We start from the raw sequence: 21,076 nt of genomic DNA on the forward strand, positions 1-21,076 counted from the left end.
GTGAAAAGAGAACTTATGTATCTTGTCTCTTCTCTACGAGCATAGATAATCCACCATCCGAGAACCCCTATTTGAATTTCTCCATCAACAGCCCTAATCAACTTCTGACATCCCTAATTTCACTCTGAATCGGAAATAGAGTAGATGAAAAGGATAAATAGCACGAAATCAAAGGATAACCCTAAACCAGATACTGTAATCAGATAAAAATTTAAGAACAAAATTAAAGAAGAAAGGGTAATCGATTGTGAGTTGAAGAGAGAAGAAGCAAGTTTAGGGTTTTTTAACTGGACGAGATGAACAAAGTAAATTTTGGGAACGGGTAATTTGCATTAGGCCTTTAGCTTAGGAGTAATTTTGATGTGGTAAAAAAAACAGTTGGTATTTGTTGGTTGGTTCGTTTTGACACGTAGGCCGTGTTTTACTTCATGCGCAGGCATTTTTAAAAGGACTAAGTGGGCTAAGTTAAATTGACACATAATTGTGTTATTTAATGTATTTAATAGGTACAGGCCTTGGTCTAGGTAGCCAGATGAAAATATTGGGCAAGTTAAAGTAGTCATATATATATATATTCCGCCTTTATGTTGATTTAGATTCTTAATATTTGTTTATCTCTTGTTTTAAATATTTAATCATAATTATAACTCTATCCATCATAAATTTTATTTTCAAAAAGTAAAAAGTTTGATTTGACATTCCACTTTTAGATCTTTATATTTGCAGAATCATTAGTGGTATTAACTCTTACCAGCCATTTTTCTTTTTCTGTCTTACACGGTTGTATTCTTAAATAATTTCTTAGTTATTCTTTAATAATGAGGTATATTTTTAATATTACACAAAAAATTAATAATAATAAAAATATTATTTGAGTAGAAAAGCAGTTCAACTTCAATATTACACAAGGCTAATGTCTAGAATTCTGATTATGTCCTTTTATTGTGAGTTATTATGGTTAATATTAAAAGGTTATTTTTATAAACCAACACTGTATTCATGCTTTTATAATAATATAGATATAGATATAGATATGTGTATAGTTATGTGTAATCAATGTATATGGCTAGAAAAAATAAACAATAAATATGGTCGGCTATTTGTGTAAAGATCCCTATAAAAAAATACTTTTGAAACTTGTGTCTTAAACTAATATTGTTAATAATATATTAAAAATATTATTTGAATCTTGTGATTTAAACATATCATGTTAATAAAATGAAGATATTAAAATTAAAAGCTTATACAACATATAAAAGATGTTTTTTTTAAAAATAGACGTTAAAGCGTAACTAAATGCGGACCTATATTGCAAAGTGAGGGGTTACTGACACCCAAAAAGTTCACAAATATTATTAATCACACCTTATATACAAATGAGATTTTAATTGAATGTAAGAATGCACCCGCAATCTTGAAATTCTGGTTAGCCCGTAAGTGTAACACACATTGGAAAGAAGGAAGTATACATAATGTATCTTTGACGTCGTTTGTTGCTAAAAATTAACTCGCACATGAAAACATTAAATGCAATATTACTTAAGATATATTTTCACATTTCTTTTAAGGCTAGTACTATTATATTTTTTGAGTCGACTTGATTTTATAAAAGCATTAAGATACGAACAAAAAAGAATCTTTTCTTCGTCTTACCGATGTACTCGATTTGTACCGTGGATCCAAATGATGTAAATTCTAACTTGTTCATCACGATCTTGGACCACGCCAAATTTAATCTCTTTTTCATTCATTCCTTAATTTTTTGTTCTCTAAGATTTGCGAAGTTCAAAAGTTTGCTTTTTCTGACCTTTTGACATTTTTAATGACAAAGTTAGGGTGTGGGATTCCGAAATCTAACATCAACTTTCCATTAGAATCAGATTCTAATAACTTTTATAGTACAATGTTAAAAGATGTCCAATAAAACAAAATAAACTCAAACTGAGAGAGTCTGTGATGTTTTATCAAAAATGCATATATTTAACCATTATTGTCTTACATTATAACACTTTAATCATCTTTTGAGTATTAATTATATTAATTTATACTTAATATTATATTTTAACTTTATAAGAATAAAGTGGTATGAAGATGAAGAAATTTGAAGCAAAAGTGCTTCTACGGCTCAAAAGTACTTCTCCTCTTCTCCATTTTGGCCAAACAAATAAAATTTCTAAAACAATACTTTTTCTGACAAAAAGAATATTTTTTTCTTCCCAAAAGCTTGGCCAAACTCGAACTAAATGCATAACAATTTCTCAAAAACGCCGGTAGTTCTATTTTTTCTTAAAGCTTTACGTTTTAGGAATATGGAGAAATGGCAACTTCGTAATAATACCGAAATCCAGGACCTATTTAATCCTGCTAACCGTTTTGCCTATATTGATTGCTTAGAGATGTGAAATTAAGGTTCGATTTTAATGCTACTTCACCTTAAGATTTTAAATTGGATATTCAAATTCTTTTACAGATTATGAGGAAATGGGTTCCAATTTCGTTGAACGACACATCATCAAAGTTTATTGAAGGGTATCGATAGTTGTTAGGCATAATTTATCAATCGTGTAAATAATATTTACACTATAAGCATAATTTAAAGATATACACGTACTGAAAAGAAAGTGAAGACTAGTGTATATTTCCTTTATGTGGACCTCAACTATGATTTTTTGGGTTCCAAATATCTCCTTCCAAAAGGTCATTTCCAACACTTGACCACCACAGAGTTTTTACATTGCAATGAAGAAACATTGTTCTTGTTTCCATATTCACATGTTTAAGTACAATCTAATCTGAAGCTGGCGTCATTCGTTCTTGGACTTATATAGCTAGATACACTGGTCTTTTATGTAAGCTCTGAACTGGTCTTGCATTTGCCTCAAATCCCTGTTTTTTCCAAAAAAAAATTTAAAAAAAAACAAGAAGATTAAAGGAAAACATAACTAAATGAGATTTACTCATAATTGCTTTGCATTTTAAAGTACACTATTAAGACGTAACACGTTAAAATACATCAATAGTATAAAAGAATTTGCATTATTAGTTTATTTAAGTTAACAATAACAACAATCCTGTATAATCCCACTAATGAGGTTTGGGGAGGGTAGTATGTACGCAGACCTTACCTCTACCCTGGGGTAGAGAGGCTGTTTCCGATAGACCCTCGACTCCCTCCCTCCAAGAACTCCCTACCTTGCTCTTGGGGTGATTCGAACTCACAACCTCTTGGTTGGAAGTGGAGGATACTCACCACTAGAGCAACCCACTCTTGTCATATATTATTCATAAACACATCTTATTTCTCAACTTATGCTGTCGAATAATATTTGTTGAAGTTAGGACGTTTAAATGAGAAGTAATACTTACATCATGAACAGCACTTCTATATGCCATCAATTGTTCCATAGAAACAGTCCTCGCCTACATTAGCCAATAAACAGTCAATAATTACAAAAGACCTGCTCTTTTTATTGGATGAAATAACAAAAAATTAAAGGTAAACAAACAAAAACATGTACAAAAGGAAAAGAAGAGGAAGAAAAAGGAAGTTAAAATATAAAAATGCATGGATATATACCTTGTGGAGTACATTCCAAGTGATACCCTCAGTGCAAGGAGGAACTGTGAGTGAACCAATATATCGATAGAAAGGTTCATCGCCGACCCCAAGTTGTTGAGGATGTATCAGTCCCAACTTCAGACCCTTATCATCAACTGTCTCAATGTGATGCATTAACTGGTAATTAAAAGAGACTAATTTTAGAATAATTTCATGTTACGTACTAAAGTATTGTTCTCTTCACCTTTTCCTTCATGCAACTTGTGGTAATAGTGAAATGAATTTAAACAACATATATCCACATAGTATAATTAGGTTAGGATATGAAATAGATCGAAGAATACAAATTAAATGGTTTGGATCATTACCTCCTCAAAGAAAGGGTTAGGGCTTCCAATTTTGAAAGGTATTGCAACCACAGCTATTTTCCCATCACCACTCTGATGAACCATGTGGGCCTCCATTGCAAAGCTGCAAACATCAAATTAAGGTCGAAAAAGTTATTTAATTTACTTTGGACAAAAAAAATCATCAATATAATGCCTTCTTATTTTAAATCGAATTTGATTTGACTAAAATGTTAGACCAAATGGAATTGATAACTTAGTATAATAAGACAGAAAGGGAACACCAGATATATCTATACACAAACCATTTGTTATTAAGTTTGTGCTCAGAAGGAGTATGCCAGTGACATTGCTGTAATTTATACTCAGTACCATCAATATTGATATACCCTGCATCTCCTTCCCACTGCAACTGCGAAAATTAATGACTCACCATTAGTTGGATTCATTGAAACTGTATAATTACAGGCAAATCCACTATTACTATTATAACCTGGTAAGAATTGTAACCAATTTGCCAATGCTAAATTATACTACTGATAACGTAAAATAAATTTATATTGTCAGTATATATACCTTGATATCATGACCTCTGTTAATAATAATAGCAGGTGCGATTTTATATTTTGGTTTCAAATGTTGGAGAGCAGTGGTAACCGTCACAGTTTTGTTACGGATATTAACCGGAGACTGAAATTTGCCAGTAGTACATAGTTTCCATTCTGGTTTAAGGTTACCCCAATTCTCTGGTCCTTCGTTAGTTCCCAACAGGTAAGTGAATTTTGACTCATCATCTGTTATTCACGTGTTTGACACAGAAAAGAAAAAATAATAGTAATCATTTATATATACAAGATTAATCGGAGAAGAAGAAGAAATAAATATCATTGCAGAATTAAAAAAAAAAAACATTTTGTTTTGTTTCTCTTGTTGAACATAATCCAGCCACCTTGGTTTGGACTTTGGTATGTCCTTTTTATTGAAAAATAAAAACTATGTCAACTAGTAAATGAAATATCAACGAGAAGGAAAATGTTCGAGCATTTCATCCGATCATCTCCACCACAACAAAGTTCAATATCAGAAAATATGATTAAAGCATATAAATTAAAGTACTACTATGTCATTATTTGTCATGCACTATATGAAAAACTTATAGGCTATATTTAGATTCAAACTCATAGCAAACCTTAATTAGTCCTACACTTCTATTGTATTTATATCAGTTTTGATGAACAGAGTTACCCGATATATAGTATAACAACGTTGTTGAGCATGATAAAACAAAACCAAACACATAAAAAGGTGAAAGTAGATATGAGAAAGGGATTAAAAGAAGATAAATTATACCAACTTCATTATCATCATGAGCAGTGCAAAAGGTCTGTGATGAAAGAAACAGAAATGCAAACACAACTGGGACGAAACTTGGCTTAGCCATGATTTAATTTGTGGTTGCACTAGGATTCTCAGCCACTATGCGGCGGCGTTTCACGGTGGCAATGGTGTTGCTGGAGGCCCTTTTTTTAAAATTAGGGTTAATATACAAAAGGTGCCAGCTTTTCCGGCAAGTCAGCAGCTAAAAAATGGAAGGAAAAAAAAAATGAACTTTATATAGAAGATTGGTGCGTTATTAATTAAAGACCTCTAGATTTGTGGGGATATGAGGAATTAAAACAGCGAATTAAACGGGGGTGCAGTGATGAAGAATTGAATTACAATAGTAGAAAATAAAAAGACCTCTACATTTTGACAAGACTAACGCTTCACCATTGGATAATATTTATTCAGTTACACAATTAAAACCTTTCCTAGTATTAGTAAGCATAAGCATCCAGAAAAATATCTTTTTATCAAGAGAAATCTTACCTCCCTGTTGCAAGATCCTCTGATTATTTTTATGCTCAATCAGACAATTTTTCAGGAATATGATCAGAATCAGACTATAATATATCGTAACCAAAAATAGTACTGTAACAAAGATATTTTCAAAAGCAACTAAGTAATACTCACTAATTATAGAATCATGTTAAACATATTTAAATATAACTGTTAATATTATCATGTACGCATAATTTAGATTTAAATGTACAAGAGGAAAATATTATATCACTAACGAAAATAAAACTATATAGCATAGAGATGGGAAATATTATCATATTTTTCATTATTAATAACCAAATTTTAATATATAAAGTGTTAAAATCAGTTCTCGAAATTATTAAATACGGTCAATCAAAAGAAATTTTGATTTATTATCAAAAAGTTTGTACTTAAGAATGCGAGAATTATCATGATAACCAAGAAGGAACAAAGTTATTAATACAAATTCTTGACTTCGCTGCAACTAATGGCGTGCTCAAGTCGCTACTGAAGTAATTCGAAATTATCGAAAAGATCAGAGTTTAAATTTGCATATATCGGATAAAATGGTCAATATACGCACAAGCTAATTTTTTATTATCACCCTAACATGACTGTTTACCCTCAAAATCGGATAACAGTTGAATTTGTTAGCGGTTATAAGGATGTGTGGATTAAATTGATACAAAGTGATAAATTAGATTGGAATTGAAATAAATGGCGATAAAATAACTGTAAACCAGAAGAATTGGATGATTTTAGTTTAAGAATGCAAGCCACCCTTGAGTCGAATATACTTTTATTGACAGAAAAATATCAAAGAGTAGGAGCTTGGGGGATATATTGTTTATAGTAGATGTTACCATGCCTTTAATTGATTGTCCAAGTCTCTTTTATATATTGAGGGAGACCTACCCTTTAGGGTATTATTTAATTGTTCTACAAAAGGCAAAAGTCCTTGATTTGTTGACCGTTGGTTCCCTTTTTGAGCAGTTCCGTAATTTTCGCCACAATGATTAGTTAATGGCGAGAATTACGAACCCCTATCGAATGAGCTGGCAAAACTTTCTTCGAGACTGTTAGAAACAGGACCGGTCACGCTTTCGGCAACCTCGAGGGCAAATGTGATGGTTTCGATGGCTAATTCTGATAGCGCTTTGGGTTCGACTGTAATTACCACGTGCCGATCTTGGTTGGTGGAATTAGTCGTCAGATCGATCTTTGAGCTCGACTTCACTCGATCACAGATATTTTGGCCCTGGCCTAATCAAGGAGTTCAGAAGTTCGATCGAATATCGAGCTCGGTTTTACCCGTATACAGATAGTTCCCTCATTTTTCGGAGAGTAGATGGCGAGAAACGATATGAGCCTCAGATTCTCACTTCGATATATCATGACGCAAGTGACAAAAATATGACGTCAAAATCCCCTTATTTTTCGGAGAGTAAATGATGGGAAACGATTCGAGCTTTCGATTCTTACTTCGATAAAACATGACGATGAAGTCATGACGTAAGTGATAAGAACAATGGAAATATCCCGCCGGTCCAGTATTCGAGGCATTAAATGTGTGTCAGTCAACGGTCGGTCATTTTGGGATGTGAACCGCATTGATGTGAACCGCCGTTTGGGAACACTATAAATACCCTTCAATCCATTCATTAGAACTTTTTCCATTCCAACTCTTGCTCTAGCGTTTTAAGAGAACTTCATCATCTTCATCTTCTCGTTTTCTGGTTTTAAGCTTAAGAACTTCCTTCCTTGTGAGTTCTTTGAAATTTCTTCATAAGTTACCTGCTAGTTACAGCTTCTCTTTTACCAACATCTTCTTCTTTCCTCTATTTAGAAAAAATGGTAAAGACTTCAAAATCTATTCCTCAAAAAGAAATCCCTTCTTCCTCGAAACCATCGGAAAATGTTTCACCTGCTGCAACTGAGGAACCTACACCGGAACCCCCTCTAAAGTCATTTGTCACTTCAAGATCGAGAACACCCCTTGGTATCGGGTCGGTGCGAGCCGGTCTCGAGGTACATATGCACTTATCATTGACGGCATCCTCGATAAGGTCAAAGAGGACTGCCACTAGGAAGATAAAATCGTTGTGATCCCTACCCCCGAGGAATCGATCACCACCTACGTGGAGGGTTTTCTAAGTGTTTATACTTACCCTTTCACGCTTGGTCCCTTAGACCCAGTCATCATAGCCTTTTGTAAAAGGTACAAGGTAACTCTTGAGTAGATTCACCCCTCGTTCGGGAGGATTGTTATTCTTCTGCATTTCTTCGTGAACAAAATTGAGGGGTGCCCATTTACTATCGACCACCTCATGCGCCTGTATAACCATCGACTTTATCAAGGGGGATTAATCAAGCTCGCACGTCGAGCCACGAAGGCCATATTTTCGAGCATCGACGAGGATCGAGACCGGGGCTGGTTGGGACGATTTGTTTGAGTCAGGACCTCGGACTTAATCCCGGCTGCGGATATGCCATTTTCTGAGAAATGGAATATGAAACGTAAGTGTAATTTTACCTTCAAGATTTCTTTTATTGCTTTTCTTTTCCCTCCCTTCTTATCGATGTCATGTGATGATGCAACTGCTGCCCAGATGCCGGATGCCATTCCTCGACTCAAAGAGTGGGTCGAGGGCATTATGACACACAGACCATATTCCGTGCGCTTATGGTGTGAGCTCTCGAAGGGTCGATGGGAGGCCCGTAATCATGGTGAGAATTTCGTCTCTAAGTTATATTTGATCTTACTTTCATATCATCGATTTTTGAATTGTTTTATTTTCTCTTTGTAGGTCTATGGAAAGACGTCAAAATGAGGCCTCCATCAGCCGATGACGACATATACACTGATCCCCCTGCTCCGAAGCAGGATAAAGAAAAGAAAAGGAAAAAGGCTCCAATTTCCCCGGCCCCTAAGAAGAAAACACCGAGGAAGCAGTTGGCGTGCAAACCTAAGAATGTCAGTGCCCGAGGACTCTCACCGGACTCACTCCAACGGTTGGGGGATGAGTCTAAAGAAGAAGAAGATTCTGAGTTGGTGGCCCGCGTGAGAAGCGGTTCCGAAATGCCTCAATCTATGGAGGCCGTAGAAGAAGATGTGGCTAAAGTTTCTGAGCCAGGGAGGATCGAGACCGATTTTCCCCGAGCCAGCAAGGTCGAAAAAGAAACTGTGATTGGTACATCTCGGTCAGAATATAATGTGCCTAAGGAGGCGTTCGGGGTGATTGATCTCTCTAGGTCGCCTTTATTTACCAATTCTATGATAAACGAGGCTCAGGCGTTGAAAGGTAACCTCGGCGAAGGGGCCCAAGCAGCAGCCGATTCTTTCCACAATTTCTTCGATGGCCTGAACTCTACTACTTCGGAGGATGTCACCGGATTAGGTGACTTACCGGTACCAAAGAAGATACCGTCACCGGGAGCTGGCGGGTCTTCTTCGAGCCCAAAATTAGTGAATCAGTTCCCAGCTCCGAGTGTTCATCCTATTCGGAGATGAGCAATTTATATGTCCATTCCGGAGGATGGCCGAGCTCTCTCTGCCCCGGTGGGGATTGTCAGTTATCTTTGATGCTTGGTGACTAAATAGGATCAAGCTAGAATGAACGAGGTGGAAGCGCCCTACTTGTTCAACGAAGCTCAACAGGTGCTGAATCAGGTAATTTCGAATGTCACTTCATTATGTACTTAGATTTAATCATGAATACTCGTAACATTCTCATTTGTGCTAGCAGGCCTCGGTGCTTCATCACGAGGACTTTCTCCGATATCGGGAGGAATTCAAGCGTCACGAGGCCGTGACTCGGGAACTTATTGAGAAGAAGGATGCTTACAAGCTCCTTAGTGAGAAACTCCAGGCCGAGTTAGAAGCGGCTCGAAAAGAGCATTCTGGTCTGGTCGAGTAGGTAAGACGAATATTTGAACTTAGTGATGATGATTCAGACACATTGGCTAACGACCCGAACCCACAAGTTCAAAAAAGACTTGACCAGATCGAGCAGCTCCAGGTGGAGGTGGACACGGTGAAGGTTGAGGCCGAAGAATGGAAGAAAAATATGGATCGCTTGGCCTCGGAAAAAGAGACTGCTCGGGCGTAGTTGGCTTCGGCTGAGGCTCAACTTTGGGCTATAAGGGAGAAGTACTCTGTGCAAGCCCAAAAGATCGAGGGACTCCAATCTCAGCTAAACTCGGCTATTTCTGATCAAGAGAATTTGGCCAAGGAGCTCGAGGTGGCCAAGTCAGAGATTTTCGTGGCCAAGACCGAGGCTGATGAAAAACTGGCCCAATTCAAGGCCGATGCCGAGGCCATTCAGGAACAAGCGAGACACATGGTAAAGCATGCGAGGTGGAAATCCTGAAGGGAGGCCCTCGAGGGAATCCATGCTTAGAGTTTTGATATATTGGCTGAAATTGAGAATGCCAAGATCTACGAAGCCAAGGCCCAGAAGTTGGCTTATCCCGAGGAGGATTCCGAGAGGTCTGAAGGGTCCGGTGGGTCCGATGGTGGCGAAGACCCTGTAGGCGATGATGTAGCCCTCGATGTAGATTAGGCCATTTAGGACCTTTTTGCTTTTTGTACAATCTTTTTGTTAAGGTCGTTCGACCTTTGTAAAAAATACGTATTGGGGCTATTCAGCTCATGTAAAGAAATTTCGATATATATATATATATATATATATATATATATATATATATATATATATATATATATATATATATATGGCTTTTCCCTTTCATTGTTTCTTGAATTTTTTCCCTTGCTTTTTTATTTATCTTCGCAAAGGTCGAAATGCCTTAGCATGAAATAATCAACTCGGAACGGTCTTGGCCTTTTAATTCAGGCAATGCCAAATAAGATTTGTGCCCTAGGGTTTCATTAACCCGGAACGGCCTTAGCCTTTAAGTTCGGGCAATGCCAAATAAGCTTTGTGCCCTCGGGTTTCGGTAATCCGGAATGGCCTTAGCCTTTTAATTTGGGCAATGCCAAATAAGCTTTTGTGCCCTCGAGTTTTATTTAACTCGGAATGGCCTTAGCCTTTTAATTCGGGCAATGTCAAATAAGCTTTTATGCCCTCGAATTTTATTTAACTCGGAACGGCCTTAGCCTTTAAATTCGGGCAATGCCAAATAAGCTTCATGCCCTCGAGTGTTTTTAACTTGGAATGGCCTTAGCCTTTTAATTCGGGCAATGCCAAATTAGCTTTTATTCCCTTGAGTTTTATTTAACTCGGAACGGCCTTAGACTTTTAACTCAGGCAATGCCAAATAAGCTTTTATGCTCTCGAGTTTTATTAACTCGAAATGGCCTTAGCCTTTTAATTCGGGCAATGCCAAATAAGTTTTATGCCCTCGGGTTTCGTTAACCCGAAATGGCCTTAGCCTTTAAGTTCGGGCAATACCAAATAAGCTTTGTGCCCTCGGATTTTGTTATCCCGGAATGGTCTTAGACTTTAAGTTGGGCAATGCCAAATAAGCTTTGTGCCCTCGGGTTTCGTTAACCCGGAACGGCCTTAGCCATTAAGTTCGGGCATTGCCAATGGAAATGGTATTGCTAGAGGCCTTTTTTTTTAAAATTAGGGTATAAAATAAAATTAGGGTTAATATACAAAAGGTGCCAGCTTTTCCGGCAAGCCAGTAGCTAAAAAATGGAAGGAAAAAAAATGAACTTTATATAGAAGATTGGTGCGTTATTAATTAAACACCTCTAGATTTGTGGGGATATGAGGAATTAAAACAGTGAATTAAACGGGGGTGCAGTGATGGAGAATTGAATTACAATAGTAGAAAATAAAAAGACCTCTACATTTTGACAAGACTAATGCTTCACCACTGGATAATATTTATTCAGTTATACAATTAAAACCTTTCCTAGTATTAGTAAGCATAAGCATCCAGAAAAATATCCTTTTATCAAGAGAAATCTTACCTCCCTGTTGCAAGATCCTCTGATTATTTTTATGCTCAATCAGACAATTTTTTAGGAATGTGATCAGAATCAGACTATAATATATCGTAATCAAAAATAGTACAGTAACAAAGATATTTTCAAAAGCAACTAAGTAATAATTTAAACATATTTAAATATAACTGTTAGTATTATTATTATTGAGAGTCAGGGGTCAAAGTGTAATTGAAGAAAGTTTGGGGTAGTTAGTTGTGTATGTAAATGAGGGTGTTAGTTAGGCACGTGAGAGGGCTATTATATAACACAGTGAATCTGGAAATCAGACTCACTCGAACATAACCGCCCTTCTCTCTAGTTTGTACCCAACTCATCCTTTCTCTCTCTAGATTCTTCCAATTTGATCAATGAGAATTCCACTTGCATGTGTTATGAGTTGTTTCCATTACTCGATTTAGCTCAAGTTAATATGGTATCAGAGCAGCGATTCTGAAAGTATGGCTTCGACGCAACTTCCGGCGACCATTGAAGTGAGCTTTGACGAAATCGACTGTTTTTTACTCAACCGTGATGGCACGAAATGAGGTATCTTCACTCGAATACAAACATCCGTTATTTCTTCAAGCGACAGATGCACCAGGACTAGTTTTAGTTCCAATCAAACTCACGGGGCCTGATAATTACGCCTTGTGGAGTAGGGCAATGAAGCTAGATCTTTTGGGCAAAAGTAAGCTTGGATTCGTTGACGGAACTTGTGTGAAAAATATGTTCAGAGGTGAACTCGCAGAACAATGGGAGAAGTGCAACGCAATTGTACTTTCATGGATTGGTAGTACTGCCGCAGCTGAGTTGATGCCTAGCATCATGTTTGCGTCTAGTGCGAAGAAAGTGTGGAGTGATTTCAAGGAAAGGTTTGATAGATGCAGTTTGACTAGAATATATATGTATGGACAGAAATTGCCAATTTGAAACAAGGTACAGATTCTGTAACTACTTACTACTCAAAGATGAATGACCTATGGAGTGAGCTAGATGTGTTAGTTCCCTTGTCTACATGTGATTGTGAAGAAGCTAGGCCATTCATAGAACATCTAGATAATCAGAGGTCACTACAATTTTTAATGGGATTAAATGAAAGCTATAGTGATGTGAGGAGTAATGTACTGCTGAGAAAACCTGTAGTTACTGTAAATGTAACACTCCTCAAATCTATAAAAGTTTCAAGACACGCTAAATATAGATTATAACTTTTATAATCTTAAATTATACTTCTATTATGAATTTAAACCCATGTGATTAATTTTTTAGTTACTTCTCTATTTATAAATAATTGGATATACAATTAGGGGAATATTAATAATTTTAATATTATTAATTATTAAAAGCATATATAACTAAATACTACTTAAGTTAAAAAAAAAAAAAAAGAGAAGCACGTGCCAAGCTAAGCTCATAAAGGGCTGTTGGACCAAACAGAAGAGCCTTACAAGAGGCGTAAATAGCCTTACAAGAACCAAACAGAATTAACATTTTGTTTGCTCAAGAAACAGAGGCAGCGAAATTCACGAAGGCAACGAAAATTCTAGAGTTCTTTACAAATCACTAATTCTTGAACTCAGGTATATAAAATTCCCTATTGTCAATTATCCTAAGGTAGTGGTAGGTAAGAATTGAATAGTTAATTCCCTTCTTTCTCTGTATCAACAGTAAAGTTTCGTGTTTAGGTGCGAAATTTTAAAATTAATTAAAATGTACTGGTTGTTGTAGAATCGATTGTTTGACTTATGTCAATTGGACTGAGGCCTACGTATTGGCTCGAAAAGTTTTGTGGTGAGTTGATATAACCCTTTACTAAAGTGGTTTAACTCACAAAAACACTCATACAAGGTGTTTGATGAATTGCTTAAAAGAGATTATATTTACTTAATTGGAGCGAGTGAGTGCCTACTAACTTAGAATTGTTCTAGCAAAAGTTTAGATGATTTAATATGATTTATGTACATAAATTTTCAGATTTTTGTGTTATTCTTATATGTCATTTTCATGTTAAAAATTTATGAAGAAGCAAGAATCTTTAGAAATACTTTTGAATGTTTATTTCCTTCTTATATCATGCTTTGCATTTAAGGATACCAGCATGAGTATGTATAGGATGTTCCAGAAAAGATTTAGACTTGAAAAGTCACAAAAAGAAATTTTAGAAAGAAAATATTTTTGGGAGTATCCTTTATTTTGAGAAGGGGTCATTGTCCAGGTCGAGGGTCCTAACCAAGGCGTTGACTTCCTGAAACTACTTGTGCCGAAGTAGGGAGCACACGAGCCGAGGGTCTCGTTGCTGAGAATTTACTTATCCAGGCTAAGGTATGATACATGAGCGCTGAGAACTATGAAGCGAGTGGCACCTCGTGGATTGGGCCTATTCGATCATGTTGGGATCGAACCCGTGCCGATCATACGGTGACTAAGACAGAAATAGTTTAGGATAGTTGGAACTCCCAAAGTATAAAGTGAAGTATTTTTTTTATAAGAAAGAAAAAGAAAAGAATTTCTTTTTGAATATTCATAAACTGCTATTATGCAATTATTTTAGAATTATTCTTATAAGCTTTATGTTTTACATGCATTTAGAATCTTTGCTCGTAATGTATATGTTATTAAAGTTTTGTCTCTTGTCGTTGAGACTCACTGAGTACAATGGATGGTACTGACGTTCTCTTTTGGGAACCTACGTTGGTCTGCGGTACAACGTAGGAACCGGTTTTGCAGGCGAGCAGTCTACGAGTTAGGACTTCCCTCACTTTCAGTGCTAGTGGTGAGCTCCGCTTTTGTTCATGGAGTACTCCTTTGAGTCGTCATTATTTAGCTATTTCTTTGTTTACTTAGAGAACTGGCCAGGAAATCTCATGTCCTGAGCAGTGCGTCAGTTTATCAGTAGAGGCTTCATAGACACAGTCAGTGGGTTAAGATTCAGATGTTTTTTTATAATAACTTAGCATTATTTCATTGGTTACTACGAATAAAGTTTTGGAGATAGTTTATTTTAGATATAATTAAAAGTATTTGGTTACAGTATTGCCTTGTGACATATAAAGTTTGTAAGTTATAATAGATTTGATAAGCACAGATGGTTCACTCGGTCGTGTTTAGTGATCGGGTGCCGGTCTCGACTTTTTTAGAAAATGGGTCATGACAAACTTGGTATCAGAGCATCAGGTTTATGAAGTCCTAGGGGTCTATGAAGTCGTGTTAGTAGAGTCTTATTTATGGGTATGAAGTGCGTCATACTTATAAATAGGAGGCTACAAGCATTTAGGAAAAGTCTCATTTTTTTTTCATACTTTAGATCGTGCAGTAAAGCCTACCTCTAAGAAATTATTTAATGTATTTGTTTCTCCAAAACTCACAGAAATGGCTCGTACTCTCAACTCTTACACCAACACTCAGGATGCTGCTCAAGAAACTATTTCTACTATTATGACTCAAGGTAGAACTAAGAAGGCTTTAACTCATAAAAGGAAGGGTAAATCCACAAAGAGGGTTCAAGTACCCCGGGTTGAACATGAAGAAGGGGTGGAGCATGATGATCCAGTACCTCAAGATCCAGTGCCGCCCCCAATAGAAGCTCCGGCTCAGACAACTATATCTCCAGAGATGGGTCATATGTTTAATGTTGTCAACAGTGCTATGGAGATGTTTAAAGCCTTCATGGCCAACCAGAACGGGAGAAGAGATGAGATTCCACCTCAATCAAATAGACAGAACAATTCTAAGTCCTCAAGAGTTAATGAATTTTTAAAGTTGAGTCCTCCATTGTTCCATGGTTCTATAGCTGATGAAGATCCAATGTTGTGGCTGGAGGGTGTCAAGAAAGCCCTCCGAGCGATAAAGGCATTTGATGATGAAGTTGTGGAGTTGGATGCCTACTAACTTAGAGATATGGCTGGCGCTTGGTTTGAGATGTGGAAAAAGGAAAGAGATGAAGATGATGGTTTGCCTACTTGGGAAGAATTTGAAGAGGCCTTCATGGCTAACTTTATTCCGAAAGAGGATAGGGAAGTTAAGGCTACAGAGTTCGAATAACTCAAGCAAGGGAATAAAAGTGTGCAAGAGTACTACATGGAATTCATAAGGTTGGCTAAGCATGCTCCTCACATGGTTAAGATAGAAAAAGTAAAGATTCACAGGTTTGTTGGTGGTTTGGCTTACCACATTAAGGATACGACATCAGCTGCAGCGGTAGGAATGACATCTTTCTCCTCTGTTGTGGGATTCGCCAAGCACTTAGTAAAAGACAAACAACAAAGGAGAGAAGAAAAAGAGCATAACAAGAAAGTCCGGACAGCGGTCAGGTTTAATGGTACATCTAGCGGAGGTGGAAGGGGTTCCTCCAATAAGAAGTCATTAGCACCAGCTCAGTCCAGTCATCAGTCAGGTGGTGGGTCTTCCTTTAGACGTACTCAGACTTATGGAAACCAGTCTTGCCAGAATCAGAATTTTAGGACATCATCATTACATAGCCAAAGTCATGCTGAGAAACATTCACAATAACAAGGTCTTTGTGGAACATGTAAGCGGCAACATTCAGGTCACTGCAAGCTCGGGTTTCATAGTTGCTATCATTGTGGAGACATTGGTCATATAAAGGCCAAATGCCCAAAGTTGCGATGTAATTTCAGTGGGGGTATCAACTCGTCCTTCTAGTTCCTCAGCTACTGCAGTTGCACCACCTAAGGCTCGTGGTTCTCATAATCAGACCGGGCATGGGGCAGGCAGAGGTGCAGAATGAGTTACTCAGGGAGGGGGAAAACCCCGTTTGTTTGCTACACTTGATCGTCAGAGTACAGAGGCATCTGCAGAAGTTATTACAGGTATACTTCTAGTCTGCTCATATAATGCTTATGCCATAATTGATCCAGGTTCAACATTTTTTGTACGTGACTCCATACTTTGCAATTAACGTCGGGCTAGAACCTGAATAGCTTAGTGAGCCATTCCTAGTATCTACTCCAGTTTGTGAGTCAGTGAAAGTCACAAAAGTCTATAGAGGTTGTATAGTTTCAGTTCAAGGTCGCAGCACCGAGGCCGATCTCATAGAGTTATAAATGGTGGATTTCAATGTGATCATGGGTATGGACTGGTTATCTTCCTGCTATGCCATATTAGATTGTCGTGCCAAGTTAATCAGGTTTCAATTTCCAAATGAAGAAGTCTTAGAGTGGAAGGGCATTTCAGCATCGCTTGTAGGTAAGTTTATTTCTTACCTGAAGGCACAACGAATGATCGCTAAGGGGTGTCTCGCCTATTTGGCTCACATCATTAATCCAGAATCAGACCCACCAGCTCTTCAGTCTGTGCCAGTTGTTAGAGAATTTCCAGAAGTTTTCCCAGATGACCTTCCCGGACTTCCTCCCGAAAGAATCATAGACTTTGGCATTGATCTCATGCCAGGCACTCAGCCCATATCTATACCTCCTTATAGGATGGCTCCAGCAGAACTTAATGAGCTGAGAGAACAATTGAAAGACCTCCTTGACAAGGGCTTCATCAGGCTGAGTGTTTCACTGTGGGGTGCCATGGTCCTGTTTGTCAAGAAGAAAGATGGGTCTCACAGAATGTGTGTCGACTATCGACAGTTGAATAAAGTTACCATTAAGAACAAGTACCAACTGCCAAGAATTGATGATTTATATGATCAACTTCAGGGTACAAAGTAATTTTCAAAAATAGACCTGATATCGGGGTACCATCAGTTGAGAATCAGATAAGAAGATATATCTATAACAGCCTTTAGAACTCGCTATAGGCACTATGAATTTCTAGTAATGTCCTTCGGGTTGACAAATGCTCCCGCTGCATTCATGGACCTTATGAACAGAGTTTTCAAGCCATTCCTTGATACCTTTATTATCGTATTTATAGATGATATTTTGGTATACTCTAAGAGCAAGGATGAGCATGCAGACCACCTTAGGATAGCCTTTCAGACCTTGAAGGAGAATGAGCTTTACGCCAAGTTTTCAAAATGTGAGTTCTGGTTGCAGTCAGTGGCATTCTTAGGCCACGTGGTATCTAGTAAAGGCATAAAAGTATACCTTCAGAAGATAGAAGCAGTCAAGAACTGACCAAGGCCTACAATGCCAACCAAAATCAGAAGTTTCTTGGGGTTAGCTAGCTACTATAGAAGGTTTGTAGAGGGATTTTCCTCACTTGCAGCTCCATTAACTAAGTTGACTTAGAAAGCAGTTAAGTTCCAGTGGTCGGACGCTTTGGAGTAGAGTTTTCAAGAGTTAAAGAAGAGGTTGACCGTTGCACCTATGTTAACCTTGCCGATAGGTTCGGGTGGGTTCACAGTGTATTGTGATACGTCCAGAGTGGGTCTTGGTTGTGTTCTTATGCAAGATGGAAAAGTTATTGCATATGCTTCCAGGCAGTTAAAGAATCATGAAAAGAACTACCCCACACATGACTTGGATCTTGCAGCAATGGTGTTTGCATTAAATATATGGCAACACTACCTTTATGGCGAGCATTCTGAAGTGTTTACAGATCACAAAAGCCTCCAGTACATTTTCAAGCAGAAAGAATTAAATTTTAGACAGAGAAGGTGGCTCGAGCTATTGAAGGATTATAGTATCAATATCCTTTATCACCCCGGCAAAGCTAATGTGGTAGCAGATGCACTTAGTAGGAAGTCAATGGGTATCTTGGCCCATCTTGTAGTACAAAGGCAAACTTTGGGTAGAGAAATTCAAAAACTGGCAAATGATGGAATTAGATTGGATGAGACCGAAGAAGGAGGTATAACTGCTTATGCCTTAGCGCAATCCTCTCTTGTTGTGCATGTTAAGGCTAAGCAAGACGAAGATCCGTACTTAGTAAAGTTAAAAGGAGTCAAAAACAAAGAAATCACTGCTTTCATCCTAGGAAGTGATGGAGTTTTGAAGTTGAATGATCAGTTATGTGTGCCTGATGTAGGTGGGCTTATGAAGGCCATAATGGAAGAAGCTCACAGTTCAAGGTACTCTATCCACCCAGGTGCTACCAAAATGTAACTGGACTTGAAAGAGTTGTATTGGTGGAAAGGCATGAAGAAGCAAGTAGCAGATCATGTGGCTAAATGTTTGAATTGCCAACAACTCAAAGCCGAGAATTAGAGGCCTGGTGGCCTAGCTCAAGATATAGAGATACAACAGTGGAAATGGGAGATGATTAATATGGATTTCGCAGTAGGTCTACCTCGCACATACCGTAAGCATGATTCAATTTGGGTTATTATAGACCGACTGACAAAGTCCGCGCATTTCCTACCAGTAAAGACGACAAATTTCGCAGAGCAGTATGCATAGTTGTACATCAAAGAAATAGTCTGATTGCATGGTACTCCAGTTTCAATCATATCTGACAGAGGCCCTCAGTTCACAGTGCATTTTTGGCATGCATTTCAGAAAAGATTAGGTACCAAGGTCAATTTGAGCTTCGCTTTCCATCCACAGACCGATGGCCAAGCAGAAAGGACCATTCATACTCTCGAGGATATGTTGCGAGCATGTGTTATAGATTTTGGAGGTAATTGGGATGATCACTTGCCACTTATAGAATTTGCTTACAATAATAGCTATCATGCCAGCATTGGTATGGCTCCTTATGAAGCGATGTATGGGTGAAGATGTAGGTCTCCAGTGGGTTGGTTTGAACCAGCAGGGGTGCCATTGATTGGTCCAGAGTTTGTTTGTGAGCCGTTAGAGAAAGTCCAGCTAATTAGAGAAATACTGAAAGCGACTCAGAGTTGTCAAAAGTCCTATTCTGACAAGAGGCATCGTGACTTAGAGTTCATGATTGGTGACAAGGTATTTTTGAAAGTTTCACCAATGAAAGGAGTTATGAGGTTCGGTAAAAAAGGAAAACTTAGTCCTAGGTTTATCGGACCTTATGAGATTATAGAAAAGAAGGAAAAATTGGATTATGAACTAGCGTTGCCCATTGAATTGTCCTTTGTTCATCTTGTTTATGCTTAGAAAGTGCATTTATGATGAGTCACATATAATACCTGCTGACACCATAGAAATTAAAGAAGGCTTGACTTATGAAGAGGTACCTATAGAAATTCTCGATAGGCAAGTAAGAAAGTTAAGAACAAAAGATATAGTATCGGTAAAAGTTTTGTGGAGTAATCATGACTCAAAAGAGGCTACGTGGGAGGTTGAGGAAGATATGAATAAGAAGTATCCTTATTTATTTGAAGAACAAGGTATGTGAACCTAGGTTTGGATTGACATTTATATTTCATTTATTAAATACAAGTTAGCATGTGTTTATGTCCTTGCTAGATTATACTTAGTTGTTGAAGTAATTTAGTTTCTGTCAGAGTATATTTAGTTATTAAATAATTTAGTACCATGCCAGAGTACATTTAATTCATTAAAGTTATTTACTTTTTGCTGAAGTGTTATGCTTTAGATTTTAGTTAGTTGTTGTAGTACCTCCTTGCTAGAGTGTAAGTAATTAGTTTATGAGATGTGTATGGTGCCTATGAATGGCCTGTTATGATATATTTGGTTGTGGTTGGTGTAGTTGTGGTATTTGTGACAGGGATATTTTTTGGATAGTCCAATTTATAGGGGAGACTCTGCCGAAAGATTTAAAAATTTAGGGAGTTAGCCAAAATTTTGAGTCCATTGGGAAAGTGAGTAGTGCTAAGAAAACTTAAAACGTTCAAGGACCTAAGGAATGATTGTTAGCTTAAGAATAAGGCCCTAGCAACATTCGAGGACGAATGTTTTTAAGGAGAGAAGATTGTAACACTCCTCAAATCTATAAAAGTTTCAAGACACATTAAATATAGATTATAATTTTTATAATCTTAAATTATACTTCTATTATAGATTTAAACCCTTGTGATTGATTTTTTAGCTACTTCTCTATTTATAAATAATTGTATATACAATTAAGGAAATATTAATAATTTTAATATTATTAATTATTAAAAGCATGTATAACTAAATACTACTTAAGTCAAAAAGAAAAAAAAAGAAAAAAAAGAGAAGCACGTGCCAAGCTAAGCCCATAAAGGGTTGTTGGACCAAACAAAATAGCCTTACAAGAACCAAACAGAATTAACATTCTGTTTGCTCAAGAAACATAGGCAGCGAAATTCACGCAGGCAACGAAAATTCTAGGGTTCTTTACAAATCACTAATTCTTGAACTCAGGTATATAAAATTCCCTATTGTCAATTATCCTAAGGTAGTGGTAGGTAAGAATTGAATAGTTAATTCCCTTCTTTCTTTGTATCAACAGTAAAGTTTCGTGTTTAGGTGCGAAACTTTAAAATTAATTAAAATGCACTGGTTGTTGTAGAATCGATTGTTTGACTTGTGTCAATTGGACTGGGGC

General features: G+C 37.2%; 2 protein-coding genes across 2 annotated transcripts; one reads left to right on the forward strand and one right to left on the reverse strand.

The window, feature by feature from the left end:
- Nucleotides 1–2,611: 2,611 nt before the first annotated feature.
- Nucleotides 2,612–5,493, reverse strand: LOC104094883 (alpha carbonic anhydrase 4-like). The gene is made up of 7 exons (XM_009600900.4): nucleotides 5,257–5,493; nucleotides 4,483–4,700; nucleotides 4,212–4,318; nucleotides 3,928–4,030; nucleotides 3,578–3,736; nucleotides 3,367–3,420; nucleotides 2,612–2,886 (listed from the first exon to the last, which is right to left on the reverse strand). Exons 1-7 carry the CDS (start codon nucleotides 5,345–5,347, stop codon nucleotides 2,821–2,823), a joined length of 798 nt encoding a protein of 265 aa, XP_009599195.1. The 5' UTR covers nucleotides 5,348–5,493; the 3' UTR covers nucleotides 2,612–2,820.
- Nucleotides 5,494–7,620: 2,127 nt separating this feature from the next.
- Nucleotides 7,621–9,686, forward strand: LOC138903193 (uncharacterized). Its single transcript, XM_070191123.1, has 4 exons — nucleotides 7,621–7,768; nucleotides 8,577–9,178; nucleotides 9,371–9,439; nucleotides 9,516–9,686. Exons 1-4 carry the CDS (start codon nucleotides 7,621–7,623, stop codon nucleotides 9,684–9,686), a joined length of 990 nt encoding a protein of 329 aa, XP_070047224.1.
- The last annotated feature ends 11,390 nt before the right edge of the window (nucleotides 9,687–21,076 follow it).

The sequence above is a fragment of the Nicotiana tomentosiformis genome, chromosome 12 (assembly GCF_000390325.3).
Source record: "Nicotiana tomentosiformis chromosome 12, ASM39032v3, whole genome shotgun sequence".
NCBI classification, from domain to species: Eukaryota; Viridiplantae; Streptophyta; class Magnoliopsida; order Solanales; family Solanaceae; genus Nicotiana; species Nicotiana tomentosiformis.

Bases quoted from the DNA above. Each gene is read 5' to 3' on its own strand.
- LOC104094883 (XM_009600900.4), bottom strand. From the start codon at position 5,347: ATGGCTAAGCCAAGTTTCGTCCCAGTTGTGTTTGCATTTCTGTTTCTT. The intron at 3,737-3,927 runs GTAATGATCCAA...TTTAATTACCAG, and splicing joins CTAACCCTTTCTTTGAGGAG to TTAATGCATCACATTGAGAC. The intron at 3,421-3,577 runs GTATATATCCAT...TGGCTAATGTAG, and splicing joins CTTGGAATGTACTCCACAAG to GCGAGGACTGTTTCTATGGA.
- LOC138903193 (XM_070191123.1), top strand. From the start codon at position 7,621: ATGGTAAAGACTTCAAAATCTATTCCTCAAAAAGAAATCCCTTCTTCC. The intron at 7,769-8,576 runs GTATCGGGTCGG...TTCTCTTTGTAG, and splicing joins AAGATCGAGAACACCCCTTG to GTCTATGGAAAGACGTCAAA. The intron at 9,440-9,515 runs GTAATTTCGAAT...TTGTGCTAGCAG, and splicing joins CTCAACAGGTGCTGAATCAG to GCCTCGGTGCTTCATCACGA.